This window comes from Acipenser ruthenus, chromosome 28 (genome assembly GCF_902713425.1).
Source record: "Acipenser ruthenus chromosome 28, fAciRut3.2 maternal haplotype, whole genome shotgun sequence".
NCBI classification, from domain to species: domain Eukaryota; kingdom Metazoa; phylum Chordata; class Actinopteri; order Acipenseriformes; family Acipenseridae; genus Acipenser; species Acipenser ruthenus.
Window position 1 is genome coordinate 21,608,818 of NC_081216.1, and position 18,470 is coordinate 21,627,287.

The following is an 18,470-nucleotide window of genomic DNA, read 5'->3' on the forward strand; positions in this document are numbered from 1 at the left end:
AAGATTTGAATTTTCCACATGGCTGAGCTGTTTGAAAGAGTTTGGATCCGCGGCACAGTTTACAAAGAGTGCGTTTCGATGCAGAGAATTAAAAGCAACGGGGGAAATTGCATTTCAATTCCACAGCCGTTTCATCCCCCTAAGCACACTGACACACACAAGGCTTTCCCCTTAAAGAGGAGTGTTGAAATTCTCTTTTAAAAGCTAGAAACATGTGAAAAAATAAACTACTAAAAACAAGAAGGAAGCTGATGAAAAAGGAAACCAAGGCTAGCAAGAAGAGCTTAAAGGGAAAGTGATCTCATAGGATGAAGTCTGGGTGTCAACCTCTCCCTCCCTCTCTCTCTCTCCCTTCTCCTCCTCCCTCTCCCTCCCCCTGTACTGTCTGTGCCCTCTCTTCTCCCCTCTCCCTCTCTGCCTGTACTCTCTCTCGCTCCCTTCTCCTCCTCTCTCCCCCTCCCCCTGTACTGTCTGTGCCCTCTCTTCTCCCCTCTCCCTCTCTGCCTGTACTCTCTCTCTCTTCTCCCCCTCTCCCTCTTCTCTCCCTCTCCCTCATTGCAGGTGTCTGGTCCACAGTCTATCAAAGGCTTTTTCTTCTCCTGCTTCCTGCCCACACCCTCCATTTCCTGTTGGAAAACTATTCCGGGGAGCCAAAGATAGCCTCACACCTCATGGCACGCCAAAGGGGGGGTCCACACCGTTTCTGGGCGTCACCGTTTAATTCAATGCTCTGCAACACTATGTCCAACAAAATGCAAAACAACGTCTAGAGCCTGCACTGCTCAGCACATGGTTTAATGTTTGTGATTACCTCGCATCAAGCAGCAGCTCACAGTAGAATACAAAGGATTGAATAGAGATTGTCCGTCACAGCAGCAACACTACCAGACAGCACCCGAGATGCTGGAATGTTCATTTTAACAACACGTTACCGTTCTGTATCATTGCTTTGCGTTTGATATGGAGTTCTACAGAACTTTCTCTAAAGCCTTTTCTCAACCCATTTTGACAGACGGGTAAAACGTTGCTTCAGCACCCCAATGCTGCTAGACTAATATAATGGCAGGATTCAGTCCCTCATGTTTAAAGGCCCTCAATTCAGACAGGCTAAACGTTCCTTTCCAGACTAATTCAGCTGAAGAGTTTTAAACCAAGAGGTTTACCATGTTTGTTTTTAATATGCTTTACCAGACCTCTCTGTGCTTTACAATGCTTCCCTATGCTTTACCAGACCTCTCTGCGCTTTACAATGCTTCCCTATGCTTTACCATACCTCTATGTGCTTTACAATGCTTCCCTATGCTTTACCAGACCCCTCTGTGCTTTACAATGCTTCCCTATGCTTGCACTGTGCTTTATTACACTGCGTTAAGCTTTTACCATAGGAAACTTGGCTAAGGGCAGTGTAAATGACGTTTCTTCCTGTGGGAGTGTGAGAGAGCTGTGTAGTGGAATGCTCCTTGAGAAAGTAAACACCAGCAAGCAATCTCAGAGAGTGCGCATGCAATCCCAGAGAGTGCGCAAGCAATCCCAGAGAGTGCGAATGCAATCCCAGAGAGTGCGCAAGCAATCCCAGAGAGTGCGCATGCAATCCCAGAGAGTGCGCATGCAATCCCAGAGAGTGCGCATGCAATCCCAGAGAGTGCTCATGCAATCCCAGAGAGTGCAATCCAGCCATTCCACTGCACAAACACTCAGACAAACAGGCAGGCACACGGACAGGCAGGCACACGAACAGGCAGGCACACGGACAGGCAGACATACACACACACAGACAGGCAGGTACACACACAAAGAACCGCTACCATCTAAGGACACTGCCGTGCAGTACAGTTTCCCTCTTAAATGTAAAAAAGCATCATGCTGAATCTCAATTGGCAATTTGTCTCTGTTTGTATTAACCATGCATTACAAACAGGCTGCACCATGGCAACAGATGTAACTTTATGTGCAGGGACGTGCAGCCAGAATGTGAATCATACATTGCAGCTTGACAGTCACACCCCGATTAAAAACATTCCCACCGGCTAGGCCGTCCAGCTCAGCTCTGATCTAGAGAGGCACCCTAAATCCCTAAACAGAAGTTCAGAACAGGAGATCTGCACAGTAATTTCAACAGACCAGTCTCTCCCAGTGCCTCTCTCTATCCAGACAGTCCCTGCTCATTGAGGATGCAGTGTAGTCAGGGTGTCGACTCATTTTCCTGTAGCCGCTCCCTTCTCCCAGAATAGAGCAAAACTCTCTGGAGAAAATAAAACTGCAAACAACAGGGAGCACGCACTCCAGAATCTATAAAACCTTCAACTCCTCGATCTGTAAAACCATCTTTGACTCCTCGATCTGTAAAACCATCTTCGACTCCTTGATCTGTAAAACCATCGACTCCTCAACCTGTAAAACCATCTTCGACTCCTCGATCTGTAAAACCATCTTCAACTCCTTGATCTGTAAAACCATCGACTCCTCAACCTGTAAAACCATCTTCAACTCCTCGATCTGTAAAACCATCTTCGACTCCTCGATCTGTAAAACCATCTTCGACTCCTCGATCTGTAAAACCATCTTCAACTCCTTGATCTGTAAAACCATCGACTCCTCGACCTGTAAAACCATCTTCGACTCCTCGATCTGTAAAACCATCTTCGACTCCTAGATCTGTAAAACCATCTTCGACTCCTCGATCTGTAAAACCATCTTCAACTCCTCGATCTGTAAAACCATCTTCGACTCCTCGATCTGTAAAACCATCTTCGACTCCTCGATCTGTAAAACCATCTTCGACTCCTCGATCTGTAAAACCATCTTCGACTCCTCGATCTGTAAAACCATCTTCGACTCCTCGATCTGTAAAACCATCTTCGACTCCTCGATCTGTAAAACCATCTTCGACTCCTCGATCTGTAAAACCATCTTCGACTCCTCGATCTGTAAAACCATCTTCGACTCCTCGATCTGTAAAACCATCTTCAACTCCTCGATCTGTAAAACCATCGACTCCTCGACCTGTAAAACCATCTTCGACTCCTCGATCTGTAAAACCATCTTCGACTCCTCGATCTGTAAAACCATCTTCGACTCCTCGATCTGTAAAACCATCTTCGACTCCTCGATCTGTAAAACCATCTTCAACTCCTTGATCTGTAAAACCATCGACTCCTCGACCTGTAAAACCATCTTCGACTCCTCGATCTGTAAAACCATCTTCGACTCCTCGATCTGTAAAACCATCTTCAACTCCTCGATCTGTAAAACCATCGACTCCTCGACCTGTAAAACCATCTTCGACTCCTCGATCTGTAAAACCATCTTCGACTCCTCGACCTGTAAAACCATCGACTCCTTGATCTGTAAAACCATCGACTCCTCAACCTGTAAAACCATCTTCGACTCCTCGATCTGTAAAACCATCTTCAACTCCTCGATCTGTAAAACCATCTTCGACTCCTCGATCTGTAAAACCATCTTCAACTCCTTGATCTGTAAAACCATCGACTCCTCGATCTGTAAAACCATCGACTCCTCAACCTGTAAAGCCATCGATTCCTCGACCTGTAAAACCATCTTCGACTCCTCGATCTGTAAAACCATCGACTCCTCGATCTGTAAAACCATCTTCAACTCCTCGATCTGTAAAACCATCTTCGACTCCTCGATCTGTAAAACCATCTTCGACTCCTCAACCTGTAAAACCATCGACTCCTCGACCTGTAAAACCATCTTCAACTCCTCGACCTGTAAAACCATCGACTCCTTGACCTGTAAAAATCTGTCTCCTCTTTGGGATACAACTGCTACTTTTGCATAAAACTGTGTGTGTCTCAGTGTGTGTGTGTGTGTGTGTGTCAGTGTGTGTGTGTCTCAGTGTATATGTGTGTGTGTCTCAGTGTGTGTGTGTCTCAGTGTGTGTGTGTCTCAGTGTATGTGTGTGTGCGTCTCAGTGTGTGTGTGTGTGTCAGTGTATGTGTGTGTGTGTCTCGGTGTGTGTTTGACCATGTGAATTTCAGAAATCTCATCTCAGTCACAAAGCCAAGATTCTAGTAAACAAACTAGCCCCCCTTCTCTCACTCAATCTCTCTCCCCTCCTCCCCACTTTCTCTCAGTTTACATAAACAAACACAGGATGTGGCCAAAACACAGCAATGGAAACTGTAAACTAGTCCTGTTTTAATTAGATCCACCGTCGACAAGATGGGATGAAAAGGAGTAGAGGTCTGCCCGATCTACTAATGTTCACCTCTCCACTCTCCATCCCTCCATTCCAGAGACTCCTCAGGGGGATGAGGCTGACAGACTGGGAGCGGTGTGGAAGAGATGACTCATCTGTTCCAGACCACAGAGCCACGAACCAGCGCTGGAGAGGTGAGGGGCACAACACAGGACAGCCTGGACCGGAGAGAGTGCAGGACAGAGAGTGAGAGAGAATGAGAGAGAGAGCAAGTGAGAATGAGAGATAGAGTGTGTAAAAGAAAGAGAGAAAGATTGTGAAAGCGAGACAAATATAAAAAGCTTCTAGTCAAATCTCTATAGTATTGAGGGTATGGCAGCGGACAGTGAGCGATGGAGGGTGAGAGAGAGAGAGAGGGAGGGAGGGAGGGAGGGAGGGAGGGTGAGATGGAGAGTGAGAGAATGAGTGATGCAGGACCACAGACACTTGTCTGGTCCTCACAGTACTGCATGAGAGAAGGAGAGAGGAGGAGAGGGGGAGACGAGAGAGGGGGAGACGAGAGAGTGAAAGAGAGAGAGAGTGAAAGGGAGAGAGGGAGAGTGAAAGAGTGGAAGAGAGAGTGAAAGGCAGAGTGAAAGGGAGAGTGAAAAAGAGTGAAAGGGAGAGTGAAAAAGAGAGTGAAAGAGAGTGAAAGGTAGAGTGAAAGGGTACTCCAGGTGCAAGAGGACAGCTTGTCAGTCTCCTGGCCGGCCTGTCACTCAGCTGTCCCCATGGTAACCACGGTAACTCTTACCTGAATCCTGCTTCAGTTGTTTCCCTCCTCTGTGAACCTGCAGCGTCCTGGAGCAGAGACGTACGTGGCTTGAATTCACGAGAACTAAAGAGCTTAAAAACAAAACAAAGTAAGAAAAATATCCAGCCTGGTCTGTGAACTGCTCTCTCTCTCTCTGCGTAGACCTTTCCCAACTCACAAACAAAATCTTAAGGCTTCTTTTTTCCACTTGTAAACCCTCCTCTCTGATATAGCGATTGCAGGGGCACTCCCAGTGAACCTTCAGCAGGTCCTCTGACAGCATGCCTGCAAAGACTGTGCATCACCACCCCCTGCTGGGCATTTCAGGAAACTGCAACTAGTAACACAAAAATACAAAATGCAAAAACAGCAGGGGTGGACATAAGACTCCTATTGCACAGCAATTACAAGACCAGGTATGGAAGTAGGACTCCTATTGCATAGCAGTTTCATCCATTCCAGGTTTTATACGAGCTTGATTGGCAACACGCTCATGTGTGTCTTATTATTAAACTCAAAGTGAAACCAGAGAATGGATCAAAGCGTTATTTCCATTCCTGGACAGTGTGTCTGATTTTACTTCTAGTTTTGTAACTTCGTTTTGAAAAGAAGAAAAAAAAATCTACTGTCTTCCCATTTATAAACAAACCCCACTGCTGAAACACCAATACAAAGTACAACCTTAGGCACTAATGAATGGCAATGCACCGTGTGAAAAATAAATACATAATTACAACTCACCTTGGCAGCGCTATTTTCGAGTGGTATTTTGAGTGGGTATTTTATTTCTAGCATTTTCCACCAATGGATGTATTTTTTTTTTTAAATACAGAATTCTGCTCCGGTCATAAAAACAGAGTGGACAAAACAATACCGGTAATGAAGACACGATTCCGTCCTCCACTCCATACTGCACAGCTGCGTTTATTTTATTTTTTTTAATGAGGTGCAAAAAGGTCGTGTTTAAAACTTCAATTGTAAACTAATGTATTCGTGTGATAACATTGCAAGCACTTCCAACTGCATGCTGATACACTGGAGTAGTCATGTTTGTGGGTGACACTGGCTTATCACATACAGGACCTTTCAAACAGTAAGAGACTATATAAGAAAAACAACACACGCCACCATAGACTATTCGAGAAACGCTCACTTCAACTTCGGAGAACGCCCAGGACACCGTACTGTAGGAAATACCAACTATCAAAACCCAGGGGTGGACGTGAGTACTTTTATGAATTCGTTTTTAATACTGTAGCCAATACACACTTTAAAACGCTACGAACATGTTTTAAAATGCGATGTATGACAGTGTAATGTGTTAGAGAATTATTATTCCAGTCACCCCCCCCCTACATGCCGTCAATTGTACAATCTCTCCCTCGGTTTTTGAATTTGAAGGTCTGTCGCCTTGTTCCTACACAGTTGCCAGCGTGCGCAGAGGAAGGTGAGTCTTGTTTTTATTTAAATGGTCGTTTATTCAGAATGTATTTGAGGGTTGACGGCGTTTAAACGCAATTCCTGTCTGGCACATGTCTCTTGAGTTGGCGTTAATAAATGTAGTGCCTTTTTTTAAAAAAAAAAAGCAGCCGAACGTGACCAAGCAATGCTAAAAATGCGCCACTATTCTGTTTATCAACTGCATCCCACTGCGTAGCATTTATAATGTACAGGGCGTTATCCTAGAGACTTTGTGGAAACTCCACTTCGGTCGGGTGATCTCTGTTTCATGTGTTTCTTTTAGGAAAGGCCGTTGTTGTCGCGTCCTGAAACCTCGGTTCAACCGAGCTGCTAAAAAATGATCATCCCAGTGCGGTGCTTCACATGCGGGAAGATCGTGGGAAACAAGTGGGAGGCTTACCTGGGCCTGCTGCAAGCCGAGTACACGGAAGGGTAAGAGACGAGACTGACACGTTAGGTTCTGTGTAATGCCTTGAAAGTGTGTTTTTTTTCTCTTTTACTTTAACACGATACACGTTTAAATTGTAACACGTTTGCAGTATTGGTAGCCGTTTAGATCATTCATAACACGAAATTGCAGGGGTGGAAGTAAGGATTCCCATTGGAGTTTCTAACCCTGCTCAAACTCCTGGCTCCTGGTCATTTCAATATTAATAATAATGTACTTCATTGAGGGGAGTTGTGAACCCCAAGACTGGGTGCAGCAGCAGGGCTAGTGTGAGTTTCTAACCCTGCTCAAACTCCTGATCATTTCAATTTAAATAATAATACTAGACTTCACTGAGGGGAGCTCTGAACCCCAAGGACTGGGTGCAGCAGCAGCAGCAGGGCTAGTGTGAGTCTCTATCCCTACTCAAACTCCTGGCTCCTGATCATTTCAATATTAATAATAATGTACTTCATTGAGGGGAGTTCTGAACCCCAGGACTGGGTGCAGCAGCAGGGCTAGTGTGAGTCTCTAACCCTACTCAAACTCCTGGCTCCTGATTATTTCAATATTAATAATAATGTACTTCATTGAGTGGAGTTCTGAACCCCAGGACTGGGTGCAGCAGCAGGGCTAGTGTGAGTTTCTATCCCTGCTCAAAATCCTGGCTCCTGATCATTTCAGTATTAATAGTAATAATAGACTTCATTGAGGGGAGTTCCTAAGCCCCAGCAGTATTCCTCCCAGTAATAACATGGCTTTCCTCCCTGCGCTGTCGCAGCGATGCCCTGGACGCGCTCGGGCTGAAGCGCTACTGCTGCCGTCGCATGCTCCTGGCTCACGTGGACCTCATCGAGAAGCTTCTGAACTACGCGCCGCTGGAGAAGTGAGAGGAGCCCACAGGACCACGCAAACCAGGGTGTGCGTGATGACCTGGAACACACACAGACTGCCCAAATGGGGGTCAGCCGTCGCAAGCCACTCATTTTTCTGTTGCCTTCTGGTTTTACATTTCTTTCTTAAAGACATTGAATTACAGTATCTATTAATAGGTTAACCCTAAAAAGAGTAACATTTGAAAATAAGACACAGTGCTCCCTTGATTAATTCAATAATTAGTTATTTCACTCGTGGACAGTAAGTGGCACACTTCCTATATTTTAGTGTATGAGGGCCTTTTCTACTGATTTGCTGTTCATCCAGTCAGATGGCTAAGTAGAGAGAGTCCAGTGGTTTTAATTTTGGCCCATAAAAAGCATGGCTAGTGTTGAATATTGAGGCTGTCTCAATGATGTTAGATGCTCTGGAAAGTTTTGTCTGCACAGAAAGGTCCTACGTAGTGGGGAGGGAGGTAGGGGGAGTAGCTGCAGTATCACTGCAGAACTCACTCGCTCCCACCCAGGATCAGTTATGTTGTGCAAGATGTTTTACAAAAAAATAAAATTTCTTACCACATCTTGTCTTGTGATATTTGATCAAATCTGCCACAAGCTCTGCAGAGAGTAAATTCTGTGTTGGTGTTGCGCCTCGTTCTAAAATAAGCAAGCCCTTTCATTCGCAGGTAGGTTATAAAGCACACTAGACTCCCATGTGCCCTCTAATGCCATTCCACCAGCACTTGCTTTCTCATTGTAACACACGTGGCACATTTTCTTCCACGCGACTGTTATTCTTTTTATTGTAATGCATTTCCAATGGGATTGTGCTGCTGGGCTGCTCAGTGTTTGAGTCAAGAAATAAAACATAAGTGTGTTTAAATTATTTATTGTTTTCAAACTAGACTACACAATACAAACCTTAAAATAATCATTATTTCCAGTCAAACAGTGAAAGGTTTTTTTCTGTCTCTGAAATTCTTTCTACCAGCTTTCAATCTATGCTTACAATGTGTACAAGATGCTAGAAAATATAAGAATAATAATGTATATTTCATATTATGAAAGCGTTGATCAGTTAAAAAAAACTTAAAATAAGAGAAAAAGGCACAAAACAGAAAAATAAACTGCCCTTTTTTGTTAAATTGGCAAATTATTCTCGGATTTTTAATTTTTTTTTTTACATATTTGGCTTCAAGAACTATACAGGAAGGGGAGTGCTGTGTTCCCCAGGCTGGTTTTTATTCTCGCTGCACCCAGCTGCCCTTCCCTCTCACAGACAGGAGAGTGGATGATGAAAGGAGACTCTGCAATGCCTGCGTTTATTCCCAGCTCAGGGTTTGCTTTCTTCCAGTGCTAGGGAGGGTTGAGTGTTGGTGTAGAGCTTGCTTGAGTTTGTTAGGTGGGGGGGGGGGGGGGGATCTTGGCAGTCAGCTTGGGGGTCCCAGTTTGTTGATCTTGGAGCCCGTTAGTGGTGTGAAAGAGAGATGAGAAAGATTCAGCACTACCCACCGCCAGTTAATAGGGCTCGGACTTGAGGCTCCGGTAGAGACAGCATGTGAAGATCATCCCGATGATCTGAGAGAAAGAGATACATGGGAACTGGCTTCACAACAAAGCATTATGATAACTAATCTCTGTACAAACACAGATCCGTTTTTTTTTTGCGTGCCTGCCACCCCCCTCCCTCATTTCCCCTATTCTCTCCATTCCTTCCTTCCTCCCACACTGCTGATCCAGAAGCTGCTTCCTTCCTTCCTCCCCTCTCCCACCCCAAACCCCTAGTTTCTCCCCTCACCTGCACGCAGGCGATCCCGATGCCCACCGCTCCGATTATCCGCAGGTGTTCCAGGATGAAATTCTCCAGCTTTGTGATGCAGCCGCCCTGCAGGGGGGGAGGAACTCTGTTAGACACTGCAGGGATGGAAACAAGACTCCTATTGCACAGCTGCTAAACCCACTCCAGGTTTTACTATCAGCTTGATTAGCCACAGCCTATAGGTAACAAGCTCACGCAAGTCTTATTATTAAACTCAAAGTAAAACCAGGAATGCATCAAACTGCCCTGCAAAGGGACTTGTATTTCTACCCCTGTCATTACAGCATGCCTGATACTAATGGCAAACAAAGACAATGAACAGGATACAGTGTTGAAACTTTTATCATTGAATTTACACCGAGAAAAACGTTTTGACTGGTAGTCTCTCAGTGTAAACTCAATGATAAACGTTTTGACTGGAAGTCTTATCATTGAGTTTACACTGAAGACACCGAGGAAGACTTCTAGTCAAAACATTTATCATTGAATTGAGATTGAAGACACAGGAAGACTTTAGTCAAAACATTACTGAACTTGTTAAGTTCATTTAAGTATGATTCTCTTTGTTTTTTTTCCAGAAGTCTCTCACGCTCTTGTTTAGGGAGCGTGTTCTTTTTTTTTTTGCTAAGGCTGCCAAATCTAAAGTTAGGATTGTTGTTACTGTATAAACACCCACGGCGTCTCCATGGAAACGGGCTGTTCCATGACGACAATTCAGTGGAATGACAATAGCAACGTACTGCGGACAGGCTCTGGGAAGCAGCCTTGCTATAGTGGAGGAGGGAGAATTAATAACCTGCTGCTGTAGGGAATTAGAAAGAGCGCTCCAAGCACCAAGCTACCTTCAGAAACACCGTGCCCTGGGACTGCACAACTAGATACACAGCTGCTGTGTCATACAGAAACACAACTAAAATGAGCACACACATTATATATATATAAACATATATACACACACTGGTATATTAGATTAGTTTACTGGTATGCAGTGTTGAGTTCTCTTTCCTATAGCCCTCTATACAGCTCTGCAGTGTTGAAAGAGTTACTGTATTTTGAGATGAGATAACAGCTGAGGTTTCCTGCAGCAGGGCAGCTGGGTTCAGATGAAGCCGCTCTCCAGACCACAAAGCCAGCCAGACAGTGATTAACAAGAGAGGATTAGAGACGGCAATCCGGGCTTCAAACCCAAGTGCGGAGTGCAGTACTCCCGGGACATGACACAGCAAAGAGTTTATGTGAGCAATACACTCTCAACAAGGACGGCAGCCCACGGACACTTAGAAACGCCTCAAGACATTGAATCTAAACAGAAAGCTGAAGCTCCTGCATGCATGCTCTGTATAAACGGCAGACCCTGTCATAGCTGAAGTGAGTCCAACGCTTGCACAGACGGGAAGTGCGAGTTCCACACTCTCTACCAGGTCAGAATAGTAGCTCCTGGCACTCTTCTAACGGGGTGGGACTCAGAGACACGCCTCAATGGTGTTGATAAAGACCCCCCCCGGCCCCCTCTCTCACCTCCACCTTGTAGATGTTGGAGGGGTGGTCTCGCTTGCCGCACTGGGGGGTGATGGTCTTGCAGCAGCTGTCCGGCACTTTGCGGCCCTCCGCCTCGGGGGTCCTCACCCACTCACTGTCCTGCCAGTCTCGGGAGTTATTACTGCCACAGCACTTGAACTGGGGAGAGAGAGAGACAGAGGGGAGATTTAAAAACATAATGAACACGCGTACACCACATGTACTTAAGACACGTGCCCCAGGTTCTGATGCTCTCGGGATCTTGTGGCAAAGGCAGTTACAACTACTTTGTTTACTGTTCCTCTTCACCCACTTCTGTCCTACCTTCCTCCCGTTCCCTCTCCCCTCACCTCCTGCTGCAGCTTGTTCACAGCCTCGGTCACTCTCTCCTCTCCTACTCGTTTGTATTTGCTGGTCATGGTCTCTCTCAGGTTTTGTTTCAGCTCATCGTTCAGCTGCAAAGAGAAGAGAAGAGGGTTGAAGCCAGCCTGGTATTTCCATCTCTGTAGCACATCTCAGTGTTTTACACTTGCACACATACTTTCCTGATCTCACAGCATATTATATTATATTATATTATATTATATATATATATATATATATATATATATATATATAATTTTTAACAAAATAGTCAGTCATTAAATTAAATCATGTGATCATATTATACATCACGCAAGTAGCCCATCAGGACCATTGCATGTATCGCGATCCACATCTTATCGCGTAACACACCCCTGTTAAGAACAGCGTGTGAGCTGTGCAGGAATTAGCTGGCTGCACATCGGAGAACACTGCAGCATTAAGAGAGAGGAAGAGGGAGAGCAAGAGAGCGAGAGCGGTCAGAGCAGGAAGGATGGACAGAGTGACTGCAGTGTTAAGGACAGCAGGCTGAAGTCGCAGTGCGGGGGGAGAGGGACTCACCTGCTGGTAGTAGATGTACGCCAGGATCCCGGCCAGAATCTCCAGCAGGAAGATGCACAGGAGCAGCACGAAGTACTGGAACACAAGCAGAGACACAGAGTCACACACAGCACTGCAGAGACACAGAGTCACACACAGCACTGCAGAGACAGAGTCACACACAGCACTGCAGAGCAGAGACACAGAGTCACACACAGCACTGCGGACCGTGTCTCAGGGCACTTTTAGGGCACTTTAGACTAGAGGATATGAAGTGCTTATATACTTTTTGCCAGGTCTGCTGGTTACTGTGGGGATTATCACTGTGCCTGCATGCGCCAGCATGTGTTTTTAAAACAGCTGTGTTTACACAGTCTGGCACAGGTGGTGCCGGTCTCCTGTGAGCAATGTGAGGGCTCTTAAACAGACAGAGACCGACACCACCCTGAGAATGAATGAACTGCAGTTCATTCAGAGAAGCAAACAAAACATTCTTTAAAACTTCCACACCATCAGCTCCACCACCACTCAAAGAAAGCTGATCTGCAGAGTCACAGCAAGGCATTATCTGAATTCTTTCATGTGTTCCCCATCAAAGAGAGATCCGAAAGATCCTCCCCCCCCAACTCACTCACTCACACGCAGTCTGCTGTCACAGAGAGACAGCTGTGCTTATGTAAGGAGGGCCAGTCTAATCTCACTGTGCATTCCAGACCCCCGTGTTCCAGCTCCTCTTACTGAACACAGAGAGGCTGCCCCCCCTCACAGGTCTGCATGCTTGTGCGGCACTGCCTGTCTCATTCCACTCCTCTGAGTCACACAGTAAATCTGCTCCCTTAGAACACACTGCCGGTTTCTACTGAGCCAGCCCACTGCATTGGAAACTAGGGGTTAGGCAGAGAAGGCAGGGCTGTGACAGAGGGGGTGCACTGCCCAGAGGGGCTCCCTGTATCAGTATAGAGGGGCGCACTGCTCAGAGGGGCTCCCTGTATCAGTATAATGGGGTGCACTGCTCAGAGGGACTCTCTGTATCAGTATAGAGGGGTGCACTGCTCAGAGGGGCTCCCTGTATCAGTATAGAGGAGTGCACTGCTCAGAGGGACTCCCTGTATCAGTATAGAGGGGTGCACTGCTCAGAGGGGCTCCCTGTATCAGTATAGAGGGGTGCACTGCTCAGAGGGACTCCCTGTATCAGTATAGAGGAGTGCACTGCTCAGAGGGACTCCCTGTATCAGTATAGAGGGGTGCACTGCTCAGAGGGGCTCCCTGTATCAGTATAGAGGGGTGCACTGCTCAGAGGGACTCCCTGTATCAGTATAGAGGAGTGCACTGCTCAGAGGGGCTCCCTGTATCAGTATAGAGGGGTGCACTGCTCAGAGGGGCTCCCTGTATCAGTATAGAGGGGTGCACTGCTCAGAGGGACTCCCTGTATCAGTATAGAGGAGTGCACTGCTCAGAGGGACTCCCTGTATCAGTATAGAGGGGTGCACTGCTCAGAGGGGCTCCCTGTATCAGTATAGAGGAGTGCACTGCTCAGAGGGACTCCCTGTATCAGTATAGAGGAGTGCACTGCTCAGAGGGACTCCCTGTATCAGTATAGAGGGGTGCACTGCTCAGAGGGGCTCCCTGTATCAGTATAGAGGGGTGCACTGCTCAGAGGGGCTCCCTGTATCAGTATTTCCACTCCCCACCACACTGGGAGTGGGATTGTGCAGCGATCGGGGCGGGGCGGGGGGGGCGGGTAAGGCACTCTGCCAAAGTGCTAATGTTGTGACTCTGTAGGTTTGCCTTGGGGCACAAATATTTTCCTTCCTTCCTCACTGTATTACTCAGCGGTGGAAACAATAGCAGTTCTATCCTTGTTACCATGGGAACTGAGCAGCCTCTCTGTCACACCCCTCACTCACTTCACGGTCTGGGAAAAGTTGCTTTTATTCCCTTAGCAACCCCCCCCCCCCCCCCTCACCACTCGGAGAAGCTGCCTCTGTTCCTTGAAGGTGGCACAGCAGCCCAGGATTCCGGTCACCATGACGATGGCCCCGGCGATGACCAGGATGTAGGCGGTGGCAGCGTAGATGCCGGAGGACAGCAGGCTGATGTAATCACTCTTCTCAACCAGGGTCCAAACCCCCACTGCCATTACAGCGCCCCCTGCCAGCTGGGAGGAGGGAGAGGCACAGCACACACAGAGTCACAAGATATTACACTAGGAACACTAACGCTCTTCATAAGCACGGACATGAAGCACATCTGACAGTAACGGCACTGCTTACCCAGAAGAAGAAGTTGAAGCTGAAGAGCAGGTACTTCAGGCAGATCGTTCCACAGGTCTCCTTCTTCTCATCGTACTCTCCCATCCTGGCAGATCAGCGAGGGTCTGTGTGCTGCACAGAGACACGATGCAACTTTACACAGTGAGCACGGACACATACACAGACAGAAACACACTGAGACACACAGACACGCACACACTGAGACACAGACACACACACGCAGACACACCACCCCTAAACGGAGCGCTCAGCCCCTCCACACAAGCGGGACTGCACTCCGCTGCCCTGCAATCTCAAAGGAACGGAGGGGATTCCTCAGGCCACAACGTGGCGCCACCCTCTCAAAACCGCCACTGAAACCGAGCGGCCACTCCCATTTACAGAGCGACGCCAGCCTGGAAATGCCAGCCCTCAGGGCAATGATCTATATACCGCACCGTATCCGAACACTAAGGGAGTCTGAAAGAGACAGAGAATGAAGTAACTAATCCTGGAATCTGCCTACAGGCTGTGGTTTACCTGCCTCCCGACACAGACGCTGAGTCACGCTGCCTCCTCTGAATCACGGCACAGCAAGTCTCATACCTGCTGTTCTCTTCCAGGAAGCCTCAGTTACAGACAGTAAGATCCAGCACGGGTGGCATTTCCCATTGTGCCTGCCCATTTCCCATTGTGCCTGCCCATTTCCCATTGTGCCTGCCCATTTCCCATTGTGCCTGCCCATTTCCCATTGGGCCTGCCCATTTCCCATTGGGCCTGCCCATTCCGTCTATTCTGTCTTCAGTACATTATTTGTTTTTCAATCAACAATGTTTGCCAGTAATTCTTTTGTAATATTACAGACTCCACCCGTGTCATTTCATTTAGTCTGCTAACATGTCATTTAATCTTGCTATGTCTGACTCAAGTATCCCGTCATGACATGTATTGTGTGGTGATCTGCGTATGGAGGCACATATCACAGCCCCATCTCCCAACGCTTACTCCTCAGTCTCCGGGATGCCAGGCATGTAAACAGCAGACTCTGTGCAGCTCAGCCCTCTTAAGACTGGGGAGTGTGTGTGGACTGGACTCCAAACCGGGCTCAGCCAGCCTGTGAAAGAGAAGCCAGTGCTGAGGTGCACTCCAAGACTCGGGTTCCAGGAGTCTCTCCCCAGGAGAGGGTGCTACCATCCCATCAGCGAGCTGGTATTAATAACTGTCTGACTGCTAAGCTATACAGCTAACCCTGCTCACTGTGACTGGACTATACAGCTAACCCTGCTCACTGTGACTGCTGGACTATACAGCTAACCCTGCTCACTGTGACTGTCTTTAGCCTAATACAATGTGTGTGCGCTTGAGAATGGGAGTGTGTGGGGGGACGGACGGACTATCTTGGTTAATGGAATGCTGCATCTCTCTCTCTCTCTCTCTCTCTCTCTCTCTCTCTCTCTCTCTCTCTCTGTGTGTTTTATATATATATATATATATATATTATATATATAAAATCACACATTTTTTTCAGCAGAGCCTATTTAAAAGGCATACCCAAAACTACAAAAAAGAACTGGTGTGGCATCCAGATCGGCTATGATTCACACCCTATTTTCTGAACAGGTAAAACTGTGTTGAATTAAATAATTGAGTCAAAAGGAGCTGTCTGGAAGTGCTACAGAGACCTGGGAGTCCCAGGGAGGAAGCACAGGAGAGCTGGGGGTGGAGATCTCAAGATCGCTGCAAGATAACTTTGCAAGGACCCACGCAAAGCTGTTGCAGCAAACACTTGTGTGTGCGTACACTGGCTCTCCGTCACTCGATTCTCGCATCTGGCATTCCTGTGATCTACAGACAGGAGGCCCCCTGAGACCAGGGCTTCATACCCCTGGACTCCGCTTTGAGGAGCTCTGCTCACCGTTTACAAACACTAAAAGAGACTCAGCAAATTCACTGTCTTCAGTGTAAATTCAATGAGAAACGTTTTGACTAGAAGTCTTTCTCAGTGTAAATTCAATGATAAATGTTTTGACTACAAGTCGTTCTCTGTGTCTTCAGTGTAAATTCAATGACAGCCTTCTACTCAAAGCGTTTCTCTGTGTCTTTAAGCTACTCATTCTGAAAGGGCAGAGGAATAATGCTCTGTTGTGAGAGGGATAAAATAAAACCAAGTTTGCTTTCTTTCAGAGCCGAGTGGAAAGGATAAAACATGTGCGTGACGTTCTCAAGCACGCTGGCGTTTAGTTTCACTCACAGCCTCTGCTACACCGCGCTACTCCTGACTGTGTAAACCTGCCTCTTCACAGAGCCGAGTCGAGTTTGCTTCACTACAAACCTGCCGAAACACACACACACACATGCACAATGCTGTTCTTTACACCTTCAAAACTCCTGCCTCTTACAACTTAAACAACACACAAAAAATAAATTAAAAAAGATTCTGCTCCTAGAATAGTTTGAACAACCATTTCTCTGGAGAACTCACAGGGATGGGAATAAGACTCCCGTTGCACAGCAGTGTGATCCATTCCTGGTTTTACTGTGGGTTTACTTAACAGGAGTCTTATTCCCATCCCTGAATCATACTGGTTTAAACTCACTTCTCCAGTGGAATGTTTCTGACAAGTCACGTGCAGCTGTGACCTTTGAACCCTGGTGTTGGTGCTTTCGGCCTGTGTTTTGTTCTATTCTGACACGTGCTATCCTGCTTTACAGAACAAAGCTGTGTGGTCAAAGCCGCGGTGTGTATGAAACAACATGTCTGCTTCTTAACTTGGTAACACTCACAGCACTGGGAGGGGATCACTTTTTAAGATCTGTTTGGTGATGTCATACAAAGTGTCCAGGGGACAACAGCTCGGATCAGACTGAAAAACAAAATCTAAAACGCACAACGGGTGGAATGAATTGTTTTTCTGTTTTGGGTTGTAAAATAATAAAGGCAGAATCCCTGTCTGGGATCCTTGAAGACCCGACCTGAGATGAATCAGCTACCACGAAATGGACGGGCGCCGATAGACGGGCCAAACGCTCCCCCGTCGCTCGGGAACGTTCTATTCAATTTGAGGGAGACAAGCTAAGAACCAGATGTAATGATCAGCACCTGTTACTATCATAGCACCATGATGTTTTACTGGCAAGAACATGTCACTGCTGCCAGTAGCTGCACTAAACCTAACTGGTCAACAACTCCCTGCTTCCCAGTCTATAAACTCCAGTACCAACAGAAACACTCTCTCTGTGCAGCCCAGGGCATGTTACACTACTGCCAGCTGTCTTCATGGGGCGTCTTACTGGCTGTACAATTTCTACTGTATATATATATATATTTTTTTTTAAGATTATATATATATATATATATATATATATATATACACACACACACACACACACTTCACCTTCCAATAAAATTACATTTCACATTCTTTTCCTGTAAGATTCATTATTAAGTCATTTATAACAGCTTTCATTTTTTTTTTTTTTTTTTTTTTTTTTTTGTTATAGCCTCACAAACTCCACCCTGGGCGTTTGATTAAAATACATTTAAAGCAGCCCCGGACCCTGTGCTGTAACTCAAATGAAGGACGCAGTGCTGCAGCGGGTTGCTGTACACTACAGGGCAGGACTTTGTGGTGCCATGTTTTATTTTGGCCTCCAGGGTCTAGTGAAGCGTTCAGTAAGAGTCGGGTGCTTCAGGTGCGATTGCACAGCCCAGCAGTCGTGCTATTATAGCGCGTTCTAAACCAGCCCACGGGTCGCTCTAATAATTCACCCGACGCGACAGCAGGCGATGTTACACTTTTCAATAGTTGGGTGGCGTCTGTTTTTTTTTTTTTTTTTTTTTTCAGCTAACCTAATTTTAAAATCAGCAGACTGCCACATGCCAGGTGTTGCCTTTTCAAAAATCTCTGCTAGTTTTACGCCCTCCTCCCCCCCCTCTCACTCTCTCTACCGATCCGAAGATAAAGCTCTCCGTTTAAACCGCAGCGTTGCGATCAAAAAAAATCACGAGTCGTGAAATAATTGGCACGCTTACCTGTTTTTTAAGGCGTTCGGGTGTGTGAGCTGAAGAATATACGGTTGTTTCTTCCCCTCGTTGGACAAACCTTTAAAACAAAGACTGTTCCGCCGACTCCCTTCGCCTACTCTCAGCTACAGAGACTGCTGAAACTCCGCCTCCCGCAGGAGGACGAGGAGCCCAGCTTGCTTTTTATAAAGGGAAAGGTCGGCTCTGAACAGCGAGAGTGAGACTCCTAGCGG

At 46.6% G+C, this 18,470-nt stretch overlaps 3 protein-coding genes across 5 annotated transcripts in view; 1 reads left to right on the forward strand and 2 right to left on the reverse strand.

Annotated features, from left to right (window-relative positions):
- The window catches only part of tspan4a (tetraspanin 4a), a 54,983-nt gene extending 49,120 nt beyond the window's left edge, over positions 1–5,863 (reverse strand). The window contains exons 1-2 of one of the 2 annotated variants that reach the window (XM_059003074.1): positions 5,700–5,863; positions 4,959–5,050 (exon numbers count right to left, since the gene is read on the reverse strand). The gene's annotated coding sequence lies outside the window, so the exon portion shown is untranslated. Of the gene's footprint in view, positions 1–4,958; positions 5,201–5,699 lie in introns of those variants that run through there. The other variant, XM_034057655.3, reaches the window with a different exon arrangement.
- A 195-nt stretch (positions 5,864–6,058) lies between these two features.
- LOC117434942 (DNA-directed RNA polymerases I, II, and III subunit RPABC5) lies at positions 6,059–8,301 on the forward strand. 2 transcript variants are annotated; one of them, XM_034057674.3, is made up of 4 exons: positions 6,078–6,180; positions 6,360–6,405; positions 6,703–6,851; positions 7,628–8,301. In XM_034057674.3, the coding sequence occupies exons 3-4, from the start codon at positions 6,757–6,759 to the stop codon at positions 7,734–7,736; spliced, it is 204 nt and encodes a 67-aa protein (XP_033913565.1). In that variant the 5' UTR covers positions 6,078–6,180; positions 6,360–6,405; positions 6,703–6,756; the 3' UTR covers positions 7,737–8,301. The 2 variants fall into 2 exon arrangements, with proteins under 2 accessions (XP_058859066.1, XP_033913565.1); XM_059003083.1 differs by lacking the exon at positions 6,360–6,405 and having other exon boundaries at positions 6,059–6,180.
- Positions 8,302–8,594: 293 nt separating this feature from the next.
- On the reverse strand, positions 8,595–18,404 carry LOC117434933 (CD151 antigen). Its single transcript, XM_034057664.3, has 8 exons — positions 18,247–18,404; positions 14,235–14,345; positions 13,928–14,119; positions 11,983–12,057; positions 11,409–11,513; positions 11,059–11,217; positions 9,520–9,606; positions 8,595–9,299 (listed from the first exon to the last, which is right to left on the reverse strand). The coding sequence occupies exons 2-8, from the start codon at positions 14,316–14,318 to the stop codon at positions 9,240–9,242; spliced, it is 762 nt and encodes a 253-aa protein (XP_033913555.3). The 5' UTR covers positions 14,319–14,345; positions 18,247–18,404; the 3' UTR covers positions 8,595–9,239.
- Positions 18,405–18,470: the final 66 nt, after the last annotated feature.

Bases quoted from the DNA above. Each gene is read 5' to 3' on its own strand.
- LOC117434942 (XM_059003083.1), top strand. From the start codon at position 6,757: ATGATCATCCCAGTGCGGTGCTTCACATGCGGGAAGATCGTGGGAAAC. The intron at 6,852-7,627 runs GTAAGAGACGAG...GCGCTGTCGCAG, and splicing joins CAAGCCGAGTACACGGAAGG to CGATGCCCTGGACGCGCTCG.
- LOC117434933 (XM_034057664.3), bottom strand. From the start codon at position 14,318: ATGGGAGAGTACGATGAGAAGAAGGAGACCTGTGGAACGATCTGCCTG. The intron at 11,514-11,982 runs GTGAGTCCCTCT...TTCTCTTTGCAG, and splicing joins CGTACATCTACTACCAGCAG to CTGAACGATGAGCTGAAACA. The intron at 9,607-11,058 runs GTGAGAGAGGGG...CCCCCCCTGCAG, and splicing joins CCAACATCTACAAGGTGGAG to GGCGGCTGCATCACAAAGCT.